This window comes from Palaemon carinicauda, chromosome 31 (genome assembly GCF_036898095.1).
Source record: "Palaemon carinicauda isolate YSFRI2023 chromosome 31, ASM3689809v2, whole genome shotgun sequence".
NCBI classification, from domain to species: domain Eukaryota; kingdom Metazoa; phylum Arthropoda; class Malacostraca; order Decapoda; family Palaemonidae; genus Palaemon; species Palaemon carinicauda.
In genome coordinates, this window is record NC_090755.1 from 49,339,146 (window position 1) to 49,359,145 (window position 20,000).

The 20,000-nt window shown below is 34.6% G+C and overlaps 2 protein-coding genes across 2 annotated transcripts in view; one reads left to right on the forward strand and one right to left on the reverse strand.

The window, feature by feature from the left end:
* The window catches only part of LOC137624927 (neuropeptide-like protein 33), a 688-nt gene extending 246 nt beyond the window's left edge, over positions 1–442 (reverse strand). The window contains exons 1-2 of the mRNA XM_068355858.1: positions 291–442; positions 1–62 (exon numbers count right to left, since the gene is read on the reverse strand). The exon at positions 1–62 is cut by the window's left edge and continues 246 nt beyond it. Coding sequence (XP_068211959.1) covers positions 1–62; positions 291–374 — 146 coding nt within the window. The 5' untranslated portion in view covers positions 375–442. The remainder of the gene's footprint in view (positions 63–290) is intronic.
* A 4,711-nt stretch (positions 443–5,153) lies between these two features.
* LOC137624928 (keratin-associated protein 19-8-like) lies at positions 5,154–6,300 on the forward strand. Its single transcript, XM_068355859.1, has 2 exons — positions 5,154–5,214; positions 6,004–6,300. The coding sequence occupies exons 1-2, from the start codon at positions 5,206–5,208 to the stop codon at positions 6,229–6,231; spliced, it is 237 nt and encodes a 78-aa protein (XP_068211960.1). The 5' UTR covers positions 5,154–5,205; the 3' UTR covers positions 6,232–6,300.
* Positions 6,301–20,000: the final 13,700 nt, after the last annotated feature.

The window sequence follows — 20,000 nt, forward strand, 5'->3', positions numbered from 1 at the left end:
AGGGCTCCAGTCAGTTCCATGAGGGCAAAAAATGCCACCAACACCAAGAGGGCAACACTGATCTGCAAAGGAAAGTTAAAAGAGAAATCAATTTGATTTTCTTTATGTAGAAACTCATATATATATATATATATATATATATATATATATATATATATATATATATATATATATATATAATAGAGAGAGAGAGAGAGAGAGAGAGAGAGAGAGAGAGAGAGAGAGAGAGAGAGAGAGAGAGAGAGAGAGAGAGAGAGAGATTATGAAGTTTATATCCCAGATAATATTACCGTTTTCATAATGTTTAAGATTTTTGTTGCTTCGTTTGCTGATTCTGGAAAGTCTTTACTTCTCCTTAACCCGACGTTCTCCATTTATACGAATCTCAATCCAGTGTGCAGAGTTGCCAAGACCTCTATTTTTGCCACTGGATACTAAAGGAATTTATGCTTTTAATGGGGAAGAAAACGTTTGATTGTTGTTTTGGTTTGTGTTACCAAATGTAATTATTTTAGATATTGATAATTCATCATAGATTAACTATTAGAAATGAAACATATATAAATGTCGTGTTCATAAAGTATTACTGTTGTTATCGTTGAGAAATTCCCTGCGTAAGAAAGGGAATCTCGGGGTATAACCGGGCCTTAACTGTCCTGCAAGATTCTCGCGGCAGTTTTTAGCATTCCAGAGTTTGGCTCACTCCTATTTCTTTCTCTCTCTCTTTTCCCTCTGCGTAGGTGTCTTGTGCGTGCATCAATTGGAGCCTCGGGCAGAACGGGTTCTAGGGTTTTACGGCAATTGAATATTGCAAAAGTACACTTAAAGAAGCTTCTTTCTTGACTGAATTTGATGTATACGTTTGTTGCGGGACTGCGAATCAAAAAAAAAAGAAGGAATATATATTTAAAGATAGTTAAAGTAATTGAATCTATGGGAAAGAATGAAAACCATTACACATTCAGCTTAAGATGAAAGAGAGGACGTACGAAGCAGAATTAGATTCATTAGAAAATATCAAAGTTTTCGAGCTTTGAAAGATTTTTTTTTTTCTTTTTGATAGATGACTAGAAGGAGAGGGAAAAAACGTGGAGCAAAAATTCTGGTAGTTTCCTTACCCGCTGATTGCCCGACTGAGGTTCGAGTTCCACTCAAACTCGTTAGGTCATTTGGTCGCTGCAACATCAACATCCTTGTGAGCTAAGGGGGTGGGTGGTTTGGGGTAGCCTATAGGTCTGTCTACTGAGGCATCAGCAACCATTGGCTGTCTTGAGTGGAGAGTGGGCGTCTTGGGCGCTGATCATACTGTATGTAATATGGTCGGTCTCTACGGCACTGTACTGCTTGATATGACAATGTAGCTGTCCCTTGCATCCATCATTCATAAGTGACCTTCGAACCTTTAAAAGCAAAGAAAAGACATATGTACATATGAAGAGAATCCCTCAGATGAAAGCGCAGAATCTTACCATTCCACATCGGCGCTTACGGAAGAAGTCTGAAGAGAAACAGACATGATTGAGGAATGGTGAAGTTAAAGACTTTTTTGTGGATCTTAAAGTAATTTCAAGTGAAAAATTAGGATAATTGCTGTATCCCTTTATCAAGAGGGCCTCTAGCTTTCCTATTACAGCGCTAATTATAATCCGAATGAAACGGAAAGGTTCCCCATAAATTGATGAGAGGAAAGTTTGGTCTCTTGTCATGAAAAAAATGGGAAACAGGATATTATGAGGATATTAGGTATAAAACAAAGTGTCGCATCCGGGGAAAGATTGAGATAAAATATTTGATCAGATATGCAAAATTAATGTCAGAAAGATTACAAATGGGTGATTTACTGTACTGTAAATGGGACTTTATCCTTTTATGAGGGATAGAGTATAATGTGTAAAATTAGAAAAAAAAGATCATTTGGAAATTCTATAGATAACTGACTGGTATAAGGATGAAGTTGTGAAGGTATGTTTTCTGGAGGGAATAAAGAGAGAGAAAGTGAATCCTGATAATTGAATTGGGTGGAGAATAAATTTCCTTTAAAATAATGGACGAGACAATCTTATGCAGAAGTACTAGACGCATATTTCCAATGAAGGATTATTATTGATTCATTACCAAAAGAAAAAGCAATAGTCTATCATTTATATTTAATGTCAAGAAACTATGATTTTAGATTATGTTGCAGAGAATCAAAAATCCCAAACTCTAACTTGAATAGACCTCCAATGCCATACCCAAGCTTACATATGTATTAGATTAAGATGGTCTGATTAGAAACAGGATGAATATATTTGAAAAGTTATGTACCTTTATTGTAATGCAACAAATTTAGAATACAGCAAAACGAGGAGGTTTCCAAGTAAGTTTTTCCTGCCCGTGACAGTAGTTTTGAAACAAATTACTTGTTTGTCAATGCTCAACTATTGCTAGATGGATCACTTTTAGATGGATGGATCGGTGGTTTGAAAGCAAATGAAGTTCATGAGCCACAAATGACCTATTATCAATTTTTTCGAAAATGGTCCGTTGGTTCTTGGAAGAAAACGAAAATAAGATAAGATCACAGAAAGATGTTGAATCTGAAGAACATATGATAGAGGTGATATTGAAAAACAATTGCACAAGATTAGTAGCAATACAAATAGAAATATGATCTAAGTGGGAAACCTCAAAGGCAAATGCAATGTCTTTGCAAAGAGTAGCCGGAATAATCCGGTTCCTCTCCGGAATTTTACCTCCTTGACTTTTTATGAGAGTCTATAACTGGTTCTTGTGTGAGGGATGATTGTCCTGGGAACGAGTTGACCTTTTTCTTAGGGTTTTGTTTCCCGTGATTTCCGCTTTTGTTAGTCAGGATCATAACATTGATTCCGATGTTGCAAATTGTTTTCCCCACAATATGCATCCAGGTTATTATATTATGTACTGTACTTGTCTATATTACATATATACCCAGATGCACCGTATTAATATATATGTATATATATATATATATATATATATATATATATATATATATATATATATATATATATATATTTATATACACATATATATTTACATATATATGTATATATATATATATATATATATATATATATATATATATATATATATATATATATATATATATATATATATATATATATATATATATATATATATATATGTAAGTATATACTTATATGTATATATCGTCATCATCATCATCTTCTCCCACCGCTATTGACGCAAAAGGTCTCGGTTAGATTTCGCTAGTCGTCTCTATATTGAGCTTTTAAATCAATACTTCTCCATTCATCATCTACTTCGCGCTTCATAATCCTCAGCCATGTAGGCCTGAGTCTTCAAACTCTTCTAGTCCCTTGTGGAGCCCAGCTGATAGTTTGGTGAACTAATATCTCAGGATGAGTGCGAAGAGCATGCACAAACAATCACCATCTACCCCTCATCAAGATCTCATCCACATATGGCACTCGGGTAATCTCTCTTATAGTTACATTTGTAACCCTGTCCTGCCATTTAACCCCCAATTTCCTTCTGAGGGCTTTGTTCTCAAATCTACTAAATCTATTGGAGATTGTTTCATTGTCATTCCATGACTCATATCCATACAGTAACAACGATCTCACTAAACTGATATATAATCTGATTTTTATATGCAATTTCTGGCGATTTGATTTCCAAATTTTACTCAACCTAGCCATTGTCTGATATGCTTTTTTTAATCTTTCAATAAACTCTAATTCTATAGAAACTATATTAGAGATCATAGTTCCTAAATAATTAAATGATTCTACCTCATTAATCCTTAATCCAATGATATTTCATCTTCCATTGCATAACTCCATTCTCATCATCTCTGTCTTTCTTCTATTTATCTTCAGCCTAACCTCGTGTGATATTTCATGAATTCTGGTAAGCAAGTATTGCAAATCCTGCAGAGTTCTGCTAACAAGGACAGTAGCATCAGCATAATCTAGGTCTGCTAAATTCCTGCTTATTCGGAGCTATCATACTTACAAATGTAGAACACCTAAACAAAAGTAGTCACAACGATAGAATATCGGTATTAAATCAACAGACCCCCAGTGGGTGGGGCATACGGGGTCGTCCAGGTAGGGTAGGGGTAGGAATGGGTTCTTCCTCTTCCTCTTGGTTATATCTGTCCAGGTTTCATCACATGATTTTTGAATTCTAGTCTGTTATCACTAATAAAGGTTTTTTGGGCAACCAAGTATAGCATAGCGAATTGGTCATTGAATTTGCCATATTATCTAGAAAAATATTTTGGACCTCCTCTCGTGTCTCCCCCGAAAAATTAGGCCGTCTGGTGGAGCATTTATCCAATTTCTTTTCCAAAACAGGGGGAGGGAGTCAACTTTGGCCGTGTATGGTAAGTAATTATTGCTACCCTTAAATTTGGCAAAAGAGTTTCTTTTATATTCTACGAATTTTCTGTCCTTCCATACATCTACTCTATCTTCTTTAACTCCGTTTTTTTTTATTCCTTCCCTCCTCCATCCTAATCGGTCACTCCACTACCAGTCCGATAAATTTCTAGTATTTTCCACGTATCTTTTTAGGGCAAAAGCATCTATCTAATTGTCTTTACTTAAACATTTTTATTCTTGTTTAATTCACATACCCATCCCAAACATGTAAATTTAAAATCGGTCATGAGAGAAGTTTATTCCTTATCCACTACTTGGGGTTTTGCAATACTAAATTGGAGTACAATCTTGGAACCCATTACGCCAGAGACTCCAGTTGTCTCACGCAACAGACAACTAAGCCGCAGAGAAAGAAAGAAAAATAAAACAAAAGATAAATACCGCGAAAATATTGCAGGATAGACGATCCGGTTTTACCCCGTGATTCCCAATCTTACGCAAGGAATTCCTCAACAACAGAAAATATGATACTTTACGAATACAAAGTTGATATATATCTTATTTCTCATAGTCAATATAGGATGCATGATCAATATCTAGAAAAATTAAATTAAATAACACACATCAAACAAAGAAACAAACGACCAATTTGCAATTAAACAAACAAATTCCTTTAAAATCCCTCCGCTAAAAACAGAAATCTTGGCAACTCAGCACACTGGATCGAGCTTCGTATAAATTGAGTGTCTGGTGAAGGAGAAGTAAACATTTTCCAGAATCAGGAACAGAGCCAACAGAAATCCTATTCATCATGAGAACGGTAAGATTATCATGAAATATTATCTATTGCTAAAACTTATATACATACACACACACACACACACACACACACACACACACACACACACACACATATATATATATATATATATATATATATATATATATATATATATATATATATATATATATATATATATATTTCAAATAAGCCATATATATAAATCCAGTACATTAATGTCTGGATCCTCTTAACGACCTCGGGATCAGATTCCCAGGCAAAATCACTCAAAGACTATCGTATATAACCGAACGGGTTTCGAACTCTGGTCCAGGGTACTTGTATGACATTGACAATACCACTTAGCTAAGTGGTATGGTCAATGTCAAGTATCCTGGACCAGGGTTCGAAACGTGGCCGGTAAGATACTATAGTCTTTGAGTGATTTCGCCTGGGACTCTGTTCCTGAGGTCGTTATGAGAAGCCAGACTTTCATGTATTGATATATATGGCTTATTTGAAATATGAAAATCACGTTTAATGTGCAAAGACTTATCATATATATATATATATATATATATATATATATATATATATATATATATATATATATATATATATATATATATATATATATATATACAGAGAGAGAGAGAGAGAGAGAGAGAGAGAGAGAGAGAGAGAGAGAGAGAGAGAGAGAGAGAGAGAGAGAGAGAGAGAGAGAGAGAGAGATTTTTGTAACGATTTAACACATACCTCATGAATATATTTTCCATAGTTATAAGAGATATATATAAAATTTATTTCACTTTCTATCTTCCAATATAGATGAGTGTTGCCCTCTTGGTGTTGGTGGCATTTTTTGCCCTCATGGAACTGACTGGAGCCCTTCCAGCACCTGAACCCAGCCGACGGTTCTTCTTTGGAGGTAGTCCCTATGGATTCGGCGGCTATGGCTACAGACCACATGGTTTTGGCTTTGGCTATGGCGGATACGGAGGCGGATTCGGAGGCTTTGGTGGCGGCTACGGCGGATTTGGAGGATTCTACGGGTGATTATTTTACTCGAAACTGAAATCAACTACGGCCTTCAATATACAATTTCCGATGATTCTTTTGTAGACAGTCATGAACTTGACTTCTTTATTAATGGAAAGTATATTATTTTCTTATCATAATAAAACCTTATATTTTTCAAACTGGTTTTAATGTGTCCTTTTCTGCTTCCAATATCTTATAAAATAATGATTGATTTCAAATCTCTGAAGCATTCTAGTTCAAGAAGTGAACATCTATCCATCAGTTATTCAATGACAAAGTATTATTAGAGATTTTATCAGAGTTTCCAGTCTTTGCATTTAGCTTAATGAGGAATAAGAGGGTACTCCTTTTGATAGTGTTCCCTTATGGTGATGATTAATGTACAGCTCCATTCAATTTTGTTCTTTTCATCTACAAGATTAAAATGGAAACTGCTAGTGCCAACAGCTGTGCCCTTTCTTTGGATGATAACAGTGACTGTCAATCAATGTACGGGAAATTTCTCTTAGGTGTGATTCTATTGCAGTTGATTAGCATAAGGAGAAAACATTTGTACCAAGGTCTAGAAGATAGGTTTGTGTAATTGTTTACCTCAAAGATAATTCTAAAGTCACCTTTCAGGCTACAGCTTCTTCCCAAAATTCCTATTTAAATAAGTACACTATTAATGATATATGAAATATTTACAATGATCATAATAAGTCGAATTGAAAGAGAGCTGAACTTTAATTAACCAAGAAAGCAGGTAGGCTTTAGAAATGGGTATTCAACAACTGTCCATATACATGTGATTTATCAGCTAATAAAATCAACAGTGTGAAAAACCGCTGTATGGCTTTTATAGACTGAGAATTCTTTTGCTTCTGTGAAAACTTCAGCAATAAGAAAAGCCCTTCAAAAGCAAGTAATGGAAGAATCTTATGTTAAAACACTTGAAAATATCTATACGGAAGTTCTGCATTCCTAAAACTACATAAAGATAGAGAGAAAATTACGACTGAGAAAGTAGTTAGACGAGAAACCACTTCTTCTAAATTATTCACGGGATGCCTTTAAGAAATTTTTAAGAATTTAGATTGGGAAAATGTAGCAATTGTCTTTAATGGGGAATACCATAATAACTTAAGATTTGAAAATAATATAGTTCTATTTAGTGAAACAGGAGAGGAATCGCTAGAGATGATAGAATATTTGAACAAAGAAATCAGAAATGTAGGACTGAAAATGAATACGAGTAAAACTATAATAATGTTTAATGAAAATGCAGAGAAAAAATAACTGTTATGGACGAACCTCTAGATATTGTTAATGAATATAGGTACTTAGCTAAGATAGGCTGAAAGAGTCTCCAGGAAGTGAGACTAAAAATAAAAAAAAGGATAAGCATGATAACATGAGCTTTTAGTAAACAAAATGAGATTATGAAAGACCAAATACCACTTTCTCTAAAAAAGAAAATAATATAATTAGGTGGTCTTACCAGTATTAACTGACACAAAATGATAAGAACAGAAAATAAATGGACAAAAAGAATAAAAAGATGAGTCCATATATACTGCAAACGAAGCAGGGGAAGTAAGAGAAAACGATTGATAAATGAGCTAAGAAAATCTACGGGTATAGACCGAGAAAGAAAAACCATAAAGAGACGCGTATGGTGGAACATATTTTAGGGCTTTTGTACCTCACACACACACACACACACACACACACACATATATATATATATATATATATATATATATATATATATATATATATATATATATATATATATATATATATATATATATATATATATACATTATTTATCTAAACACAAAAGTTTATTATTGGTTTTTAGCATACCTTCGGAGGGAAACTATTTATCTCTGTAAGAAAATACAATTGCTAAAAGTTATATTCGAAATATAACATAACAGGTAAATAAATTGAAAATGAAAGTTAAGTTACTTGAGATAATCGCTCAAATGGTACTGACTAACCATTGGCAAGCAAGATCTATCAACATGCTGAATTGTTAGGTTTTGTGGAATTCTCCACTGTGATAGAAATATAATGTCAAACAAATCACTTTATGATTCTAGGGTCATTAACCTTGACGTATAAAACACATATTTTGCATACAAGGATTAGGACATTAAACCCAACCCCCAAGCTCCTCACTCCTGGAGGAGGTGCGCACTAGTCCTCTCTAGTCTATGATATATGGAGGACACTCCGACCCGGAATAGGCATGACATGTACTAGGCAGGAATGCAACAAAAAATACAAGTTACTTCGATGTAAGCTACATGGGTACAGTGAGAGGTAATGGCACTTGCAGAAGAAGAGAGAGGACCCGTTATTTCCAATAGAATTATGGAATGTCAACGACAGGGTTGACAATAACTTGCCAAGAACAAATAAGTTTGGAACTATGTCATTCGTTATTAAAGTTTTTTAGAAACTCAACTCATCCTAACATCTGGGGGCTGATAAAAAGTTTGATTCAAACCAAGGTAATTCACATTACAGTACATAAAAATATACCCATATGGACTTTAGTTGCACACTATGAATTCTATATAAATAATAATAATAAAAAAAAAAAAACATTTTCAAATTCTTTCTGAATTTCTTTAATGTTTTCAAGATTTTATTTTTATTCTTAAATATGAATAGCTGGAATGAATATTTTTTTATACTTTTCTGTATAAATGTCAGCTATATATATTAAAAAAAATTCTTTTATATTTTTTGCATACATTATTTTTATTAATGTATAGAAATGCAGTATATACACTTAGAAAAACAAACGACCTTGAGCACACAGGTGATGGACAAGGAAATCATTGAGAAAAAAAAAAAAAAAAAAAAAAAAAAATAAATAAATAAACAATTGTGTAGGAAGACTGGACAAAAATCTAACAGTCAAGAAGATTTTGGACGAAATGACATGGAGAAAAAGACTTTGGAAAAAAAAAAACGAATAGACTAGAAGATTTTGGACGAAATGAAGAGGAAAAAAAGACTGGACAAAAAACTAATAGACAAGAAGATTCTGGACTAAAATGACTTGGAGAAAAAGACTGGACAAAAAATTAATAGACAAGAAGATTTTAGACGAAATGGCAAGGAAAAAAAGACTTTAGACGAAAAACTAAGTGACAAGAAGATTTTGAATGAAATGACGTGGGGAAGAAGACCTTGGACAAAAACTAATAGACGAGAAGATTTTGGACGAAATGACGTGGAGAAACAGACTTTGGACGAAAAATTAATAGACAAGAAGATTTTGGACGAAATGACGTGGAGAAAAAGACTTTTGACAAAAAACTAATAGACTAGAAGGATTGAGAAGATGAAATAACGTGGAGAAAAAGACTTTGGACAAAAAATTAATAGACAAGAAGATTTTGAACAAAATGACGTGGAGAAAAAGACTTTGGACAAAAATCTACTAGACAAGAACATTTGGGACAAAATGACGTGGAAAAAAAAACTTTGGACAAAAAACGAATAGACAAGAAGATTTTGGATGAAATGACGTGGAGAAAATGACTGTGGACAAAAATCTAATAGGCAGGAAGATTTGGGACAAAATAACGTGGAGAAAAAGACTTTGTACAAAAAACTAATAGACAAGATGATTTGAGACGAAATGACGTGGAGAAAAAGACTTTGTACAAAAAACTAATAGACAAAAAGATTTGGGACGAAATGACGTGGAGAAAAAGACTTTGTACAAAAAACTATTAGACAAGAAGATTTGGGACGAAATGACGTGGAGAAATAGACTTTGTACAAAAAACTAATAGACAAGAAGATTTGGGACAAAATAACGTGGAGAAAAAGACTTTGTACAAAAAACTAATAGACAAGAAGATTTGGGACAAAATGACGTGGAGAAAAAGACTTTGGACCAAAAACGAATACACAAGAAGATTTGAGACGAAATGACGTGGAGAAAAAGACTTTGTACAAAAAACTAATAGACAAGAAGATTTGGGACAAAATGACGTGGAGAAAAAGACTTTGGACCAAAAACGAATACACAAGAAGATTTGAGACGAAATGACGTGGAGAAAAAGACTTTGGACAAAAAACTAATAGACAACAAAATATTGGATGAAATGGCGTGGAGAAAAAGACTTTGGACAGAAAACTGATAAACAAGAGGATTTGGGACGAACTGACGTGGAGAAAAAGACTTTGGACAAAAAACGAACAGACAAGAAGATTTGAAACGAAATGACGTGGAGAAAAAGACTTTGGTCAAAAAACTAATAGACAAGAAGATTTTGGACGAAATGACGTGGAGAAAAAGACTTTGGACAAAAAACGAATAGACAAGAAGATTTTGGACGAAATGACGTGGATTGGACGAAATAACATGAAGAAAAAGACTTTGGACAAAAAACGAATAGACAAGAAGATTTGGAACGAAATGACGTGGAGAAAAAGACTTTGGTCAAAAAACTAATAGACAAGAAGATTTTGGACGAAATGACGTGGAGAAAAAGACTTTGGACAAAAAACTAATAGACAAGAAGATTTTAGACGAAATGACGTGGATCGGACGAAATGACATGTAGAAAAAGACTTTGGACAAAAAACTAATAGACAAGAAGATTTTGGACGAAATGACATAGAGAAAAAGACTTTGGACAAAAAACTAATAGACAAGAAGATTTTAGACGAAATGACGTGGATCGGACGAAATGACATGTAGAAAAAGACTTTGGACAAAAAACTAATAGACAAGAAGATTTTGGACGAAATGACGTGGAGAAAAAGACTTTGGACAAAAAACGAATAGACAAGAAGATTTTGGACGAAATGACATGGAGAAAAAGACTTTGGACAAAAAACGAATAGACAAGAAGATTTTAGACGAAATGACATGGAGAAAAAGACTTTGGACAAAAAACTAATAGACAAGAAGATTTTGGACGAAATGACGTGGATCGGACGAAATGACATGTAGAAAAAGACTTTGGACAAAAAACTAATAGACAAGAAGATTTGGGACGAAATGACGTGGAGAAAAAGACTTTGGACAAAAAACGAATAGACAAGAAGATTTTGGACGAAATGACATGTAGAAAAATACTTTGGACAAAAAACGAATAGACAAGAAGATTTTGGACGAAATGACATGGAGAAAAAGACTTTGGACAAAAAACTAATAGACAAGAAGATTTGGAACGAAATGACGTGGAGAAAAAGACTTTGGTCAAAAAACTAATAGACAAGAAGATTTTGGACGAAATGACATGGAGAAAAATACTTTGGACAAAAAACGAATAGACAAGAAGATTTTGGACGAAATAACATGAAGAAAAAGACTTTGGACAAAAAACGAATAGACAAGAAGATTTGGAACGAAATGACGTGGAGAAAAAGACTTTGGTCAAAAAACTAATAGACAAGAAGATTTTGGACGAAATGACATGGAGAAAAAGACTTTGGACAAAAAACTAATAGACAAGAAGATTTTAGACGAAATGACGTGGATCGGACGAAATGACATGTAGAAAAAGACTTTGGACAAAAAACTAATAGACAAGAAGATTTTAGACGAAATGACGTGGATCGGACGAAATGACATGTAGAAAAAGACTTTGGACAAAAAACTAATAGACAAGAAGATTTTGGACGAAATGACATGGAGAAAGAGACTTTGGACAAAAAACTAATAGACAAGAAGATTTTAGACGAAATGACGTGGATCGGACGAAATGACATGTAGAAAAAGACTTTGGACAAAAAACTAATAGACAAGAAGATTTTGGACGAAATGACATGGAGAAAAAGACTTTGGACAAAAAACGAATAGACAAGAGGATTTTGGACGAAATGACGTGGAGAAAAAGACTTTGGACAAAAAACGAATAGACAAGAGGATTTTGGACGAAATGACGTGGAGAAAAAGACTTTGAAAAAAAAAAAAAACGAATAGACAAAAATATTTTGGACGAAACTTCATGGAAAAGACTTTGGACAAAATATGAATAGACAAGAAGATTTTGGACGAAATGACATGGAGAAGAAGACTTTGGACAAAAAACTAATAGACAAGAAGATTTTGGACGAAATGACGTGGATTGGACGAACTGACGTGGAGAAAAAGACTTTTAACAAAAAACGAATAGACAAGAAGATTTTGGACGAAATGACGTGGAGAAAAAGACTTTGGACAAAAAACGAATAGACAAGAGGATTTTGGACGAAATAACGTGGAGAAAAAGACTTTGAAAAAAAAACGAATAGACAAAAATATTTTGGACGAAACTTCATGGAAAAGACTTTGGACAAAATATGAATAGACAAGAAGATTTTGGACGAAATGACGTGGAGAAAAAGACTTTGGACAAAAAACTAATAAACTAGAAGGTTTGAGATGAAATAACGTGGAGAAAAAGACTTTGTACAAAAAACTAATAGACAAGAAGATTTTGGACAAAATGACGTGGAGAAACAGACTTTGGACGAAAAATTAATAGACAAGAAGATTTTGGACGAAATGACATGGAGAAAAAGACTTTGGACAAAAAACGAATAGACAAGAGGATTTTGGACGAAATGACGTGGAGAAAAAGACTTTGGACAAAAAACGAATAGACAAGAGGATTTTGGACGAAATGACGTGGAGAAAAAGACTTTGAAAAAAAAAAAAAACGAATAGACAAAAATATTTTGGACGAAACTTCATGGAAAAGACTTTGGACAAAATATGAATAGACAAGAAGATTTTGGACGAAATGACATGGAGAAGAAGACTTTGGACAAAAAACTAATAGACAAGAAGATTTTGGACGAAATGACGTGGATTGGACGAACTGACGTGGAGAAAAAGACTTTTAACAAAAAATGAATAGACAAGAAGATTTTGGACGAAATGACGTGGAGAAAAAGACTTTGGACAAAAAACGAATAGACAAGAGGATTTTGGACGAAATAACGTGGAGAAAAAGACCTTGAAAAAAAAACGAATAGACAAAAATATTTTGGACGAAACTTCATGGAAAAGACTTTGGACAAAATATGAATAGACAAGAAGATTTTGGACGAAATGACGTGGAGAAAAAGACTTTGGATAAAAAACTAATAAACTAGAAGGTTTGAGATGAAATAACGTGGAGAAAAAGACTTTGTACAAAAAACTAATAGACAAGAAGATTTTGGACAAAATGACGTGGAGAAACAGACTTTGGACGAAAAATTAATAGACAAGAAGATTTTGGACGAAATGACGTGGAGAAAAAGACTTTTGACAAAAAACTAATAAACTAGAAGGTTTAAGATGAAATAACGTGGAGAAAAAGACTTTGTACAAAAAACTAATAGACAAGAAGATTTTGGACAAACTGACGTGGAGAAAAAGACTTTGGACAAAAAACTAATTGACAAAAAGATTTGGGACGAAACGACATGGAGATAAAGACTTTGGATAAAAAACTAATAGACAAAAACATTTGGGACAAAATGACGAGGAGAAAAAGATTTTGGACAAAAAACTAATAGACAAGAAAATTTGGGACAAAATGACATGAAGAAAAAGTCTTTGGACAAAAAACGAATAGACAAGAAGATTTGGGACGAAATGACATGGAGAAAAACACTTTGGACAAAAAAATAATAGATAATAAAATATTGGAAGAAATGACGTGGAGAAAAAGACTTGGGACAAAAAACTAATAGACAAGAGGATTTTGGACGAAATGACATGAAGAAGAAGTCTTTGGACAAAAAACGAATAGACAAGAAGATTTGGGACGAAATGACATGGAGAAAAACACTTTGGACCAAAAAATAATAGATAAGAAAATATTGGAAGAAATGACGTGGAGAAAAAGACTTTGGACAAAAAACTAAGAGACAAGAAGATTTGGGACGAAATGACGTGGAGAAAAAGACTTTGGACAAAAAACTAGTAGACATGAAAATTTTGGACAAAATGACGTGGAGAAAAAGACTTTGGACACAAAACTAATAGACAAGAAGATTTGGGACGAAATGACGTGGATTAGACGAAATGACATGGAGAAAAAGACTTAGGAGAAAAAACTAATACACCCAAAGATTTTGGACGAAATGACGTGGAGAAAAAGACTTTGAAAAAAAAAAACGAATAGACAAAAATATTTTTGACGAAATGACGTGGAGAAAAAGACTTTGGACAAAAATCTAATAGACAAGAAGGTTTTGGACGAAATGACATGGAGAAAAAGACTTTGAAAAAAAAAACGAACAGACAAAAATATTTTGGACGAAATGACGTGGAGAAAAAGACTTTGGACAAAAATCTAATAGGCAAGAAGGTTTTGGACGAAATGACATGGAGAAAAAGACTTTGAAAAAAAAACGAACAGACAAAAATATTTTGGACGAAATGACGTGGAGAAAAAGACTTTGGACAAAAATCTAATAGACAAGAAGGTTTTGGACGAAATGACGTGGAGAAAAAGACTTTAAAAAAAAAAAAACCAACAGACAAAAATATTTTGGACGAAATGACGTGGAGAAAAAGACTTTGGACAAAAATTTAATAGACAATAAGGTTTTGGACGAAATGACATGGAGAAAAAGACTTTGAAAAAACCGAATAGACAAAAATATTTTGGACGAAATGACGTGGAGAAAAAGACTTTGGACAAAAATCTAATAGACAAAAAGGTTTTAGACGAAACGTGGATAAAACGACTTTTGACAAAAAGGATTTAGTCAAGGAGAAACATAGCATAGGTGTGACTTAGGGTATGATTACAATTTTTTTTTTTTTACATAAAATGGTTGTTGGGGATCCACACACACACATATACCTATCTATCTATCTATCTATCTATCTATCTCTCTCTCTCTCTCTCTCTCTCTCTCTCTCTCTCTCTCTCTCTCTCTCTCTATATATATATATATATATATATATATATATATATATATATATATATATATATATATATATATATATATATATATATGTGCGTGTGGGTGTGTGTATATTATTATTATTATTATTATATATATATATATATATATATATATATATATATATATATATATATATATATATATATATATATATATATATATATATATATATATATATATATATATATATATATATATATATATATATATATATTTGAATGTAGTTATTAATGTTTTTTTTTTTTTTTTTGCAATGCTTCATATAAAAGCACGAACACGTAACACAAGGATAGATACTTTTCTAATTCAATAGGATGGACAAATTGGTTGCGCCCCAAAGAATATACAGCATTATTGAGGCTAGAATTACAAGACAGGACACCTAGCACTTAGATTTACACACACAAACATACATACACACACACACACACACACACACACACACACTCACACACACACTCTCATACCCAGACTGCCCAACTTTATTCCGAGCTTGGGCTGTTAGACTATGAGTCATAGCCCCCAACACTTAGATTTAAGAAAGAAGCTAGATGATGATCGATGTTTTTCAATAAAATATTACAGCTCGTGTGTTTCCACATGCTCATATAAAAGCCACAATCAAAAAGTGTTGAAACAGTTGGTATCAAGTTACTCATAAGGAAAACCCTAAGTTCCAAGGCATCCAAATCGATCGAGGAATGTAATTCAATGTCAAACCAAGAAAATAAAAGTGACACTTAGAAATATGTAAAAACAAGGCGTAGGGAAAGAGATCCAGAAGCCTAAGAAGTGTCTTGGAGAATACATGACAGCCTCCCTGACTTACATGCAGCAGATGTCTAATACCATAAGGACAGTTTTAAGAAGTTTACTTCAAAGCGCAATATTTCTGCTGCATCTCGTTCTTCAGTGCAACTTGAAGAAGTAAATCTAGCTAATCTTGCATATATTTATATAATCGGAATGATAAGATATGTTCCATCCAGCAAATGGAGTTCCACAGAAATACATGACTTTTATCAAGAGAACTTGGATTTTCTGCCATCGATTTTCAAATCTGAAGACTCAACTTTTGTTGCTCCTGAAGTGCCTCAGGATTATAAATTCTGCTTCAATCGAAAAGAAAGAGCTACACCAATACATGTACTGGAAGAACATTTAAGTAAAAGTCTTATTTTGCTTCAAGTGATAGGATGTGCTAGTATGCTTTGTTCTGGGAAGCCTTTTCTAGAATGCTTAAATTTAGCTTAGGCAAATAATGACTATCTTGTGACAGACAATGAGAAAATTTCTGTCAATCGATTACCCAAGAAACACAAGCTCTTTATCCAAAGAAATTCCACAAGACAACACTTGGGTTGGCATTCAAATTATAAAGTTTTCCTAGATCAAGAGAAATTATCCATATATTACCTGATAGTGGCTTTTGCTCAAGTTATGAGGAAGTCAGACGTTTCAGAAAATCAGCTCCCTTATTCACCTGCGAGGAAGAATTCAATATTCAGGGACTCTTAAAAGGAATTGGATTGTTCAATTTTAGGTATGATAACTTTGATTTAAATGTGTTCAATCCAAATGACATTTTGGAAACCCATTCATTGACAGTGGAATTTGTGCAGCATGGCAGAGGTACGATTTTGATAACTACATTGTTCTCATGTTCCTGTGCTGGGTTAATTGATGGTCTTTGGCGTGCATGAGGTTCATTACTGTTACCTTTTTTATTTCATTAATTCCAATGACATTAAGGCAACATCTGAGAAGCTGTGAGAGGAGTGTCTAGAGCTGCTGGCCTCCCATGCGCTCTCTGGATGTGATAGTGTTTCATATTCCTTTGGCAAAGTAAAAGTATTGCAATTAACTTGGGTCGCTATTCCAGAGTAACCCTTAGGGAATTTGCAAATTCCCTATCTCCAGAAGAAGTATGGATTAAAGAAGGTCTCTGCTTCATATCAAGCTTATATGGAGGAACAGCGTAAACATCTCTTGCAAATCTGATGTATTCAATAATCATCATGAAGAAAGAACTGCTCAAAGTAAAGTCTCATACCAATGGATGATGCTACAGTTCAACACATTAGACGTGCCTGTCTTCAGGTTTCGATCTGGAGGGCAGCAAACCATAGGGAAGCCCCCAGATACTGATATAACTTAGATTAGTTGGAAGATGTAGAATATGTTGACTCCTGTTACTAGTACTTCAAGCATTGCATCACCTTCAGTTCTGCAAAGTATTGCTTGTAGCTGCAAATCATCACACCCATGTTCAAGCCAATGATCCAGTTGCCATGTAAGTGCCCTGTCCTGTATTTCATACTGTACGTGTGGTGCTGTTGACAGCTGTGCAAATCACATATACATACATTTACCCAGGCACTTCCCCCAATTTTGGGGGGTAGCCGACACCAACAATGAAACAAAACAAAAAAGGGGACCTCTACTCTCTACGTTCCTTCAGCCTAACCAGGGACTCAACCGAGTTCAGCTGGTACTGCTAGGGTGCCACAGCCCTACCTCCCACATCTCCACCACAGATGAAGCTTCATAATGCTGAATCCCCTACTATTGATACCTCCGCGGTCATCTAAGGCACCGGAGGAAGCAGCAGGGCCTACTGGAACTGCGTCACAATCGATCTCCATTCATTCCTATTTCTAGCACGCTCTCTTGCCTCTCTCACATCTATCCTCCTATCACCCAGAGCTTTCTTCACACCATCCATCCACCCAAACCTTGGCCTTCCTCTTGTACTTCTCCCATCAACTCTTGCATTCATCACCTTCTTTAGCAGACAACCATTTTCCATTCTCTCAACATGGCCAAACCACCTCAACACATTCATATCCACTCTAGGCGCTAACTCATTTCTTACACCCGTTCTCTCCCTCATCACTTCGTTCCTAACCCTATCTACTCGAGATACGCCAGCCATACTCCTTAGACACTTCATCTCAAACACATTCAATTTCTGTCTCTCTGTCACTTTCATTCCCCACAACTCCGATCCATACGTCACAGTTGGTACAATCACTTTCTCATATAGAACTCTCTTTACATTCATGCCCAACCCTCTATTTTTTACTACTCCCTTAACTGCCCCCAACACTTTGCAACCTTCATTCACTCTCTGACGTACATCTGCTTCCACTCCACCATTTGCTGCAACAACAGACCCCAAGTACTTAAACTGATCCACCTTCTCAAGTAACTCTCCATTCAACATGACATTCAACCTTGCACCACCTTCCCTTCTCGTACATCTCATAACCTTACTCTTACCCACATTAACTCTCAACTTCCTTCTCTCACACACCCTTCCAAATTCTGTCACTAGTCGGTCAAGCTTCTCTTCTGTGTCTGCTACCAGTACAGTATCATCCGCAAACAACAACTGATTTACCTCCCACTCATGGTCATTCTCGCCTACCAGTTTTAAAACTGGTAGAGGGAGCTGTGCAAATAAGCACAAAAAATCCATTAAGCCCTACAGACAGTTTGAGGACCACAACGATGTAAATGATGATGATTATGACGATGATGAAGAAAATTATAATTACTGAATGGGATCACAACGATGTAAATGATGAAGATTATGACGATGATGAAGAAAATTATAATTACTGAATACAAATTATGTGAATGACACTGCACAAGCATAACCTCTTTTCTATGTGTGTTGCTGTAAGGACATGAGTCGTGGCATAACAATGAAACAATATCCAATAGATTTTGTAGATTTGAGAACAAAGCGCTCACAAGAATATTGTGAGTTACGGCAGGACAGGATTTGAAATGAAACTACTAGAGATTACTCCAGTACCATATGTGGATGAGATCATTGTGAGCTGTAGATAGAGATGATTTGGGCATGCTCTTTGCACTCCTTAAGAGAGATTAGTTCACCAAACTTTCAGTTGGGCTCCACAAGACCCTAGATGAATTGGAAGACCCCGGCCTACATGTCCGAGGACTATGAGACGTGATGAATGGAGAAATATTGATTTAAAAGCTCAAGATAGAGACGACTGGCACAATCTAACTGAGGCCACTTGGGTCAATGGGCGTGGGAGGAGATAATGATGATGATGATGATATTACAGTTACCCATATATATTGAGTGTTTGGAATGTTCCAATTTTGCTATCAAAAGAGCAAGAGCCTCGGAGTGCCTTTTTATTGACGGACCGACTCAAGTTAAAACTTTTATTTTGTTAGGTGAATAAAAAAGTTTCCCCAGTGATGTCAAGGTGGCACTCGGCGAATTCGAAAAATATAGGTTCCGGAGAATCTTTTATGAAAAAAAGAAAAAAGAAAAGAATTGTAATCATACGGTATTTCACGGGGGTTGTCTCCTTGACTATTGGACGAAAAAACTGTACACGCTCACTAATGCCCTCAAACTTTTCCATCGGACATCACAAAATTATTGCTCACCCCAGTCAGTCATTATGAGAATTTCCATAGGAAATCTCCATGTATTCCACCCCTCCAGAAAATAATACAAGTCCTATTTACTTAACACTGCCACCCGCAGTAATCACCTATTTGCAGTTTTTCAAATATCTAATAAAATATCTTATTTTCATCGTACCACGTAAACTACGCTTTGTTTTATACTTAACATATAGTTTCCTATTTTTTCATGAAGAGAGACCAAACTTTCCTCTCATCTAATTATGGAAAACCTTTCCGTTCCATTTGGATGATAATTTACGATATACTAAGAAAGCTTTTGGTACCCCCGTTTAAAAATGACTTTTAGAATGACTTTAAGATTCACAAAAAGTCTTTTACTTCATTACTCCCCAATCATGTTTTTTTTTCTTCAGTTTTCTTCCCTTAGCACCGATGTGGAATGGCAGGATGCT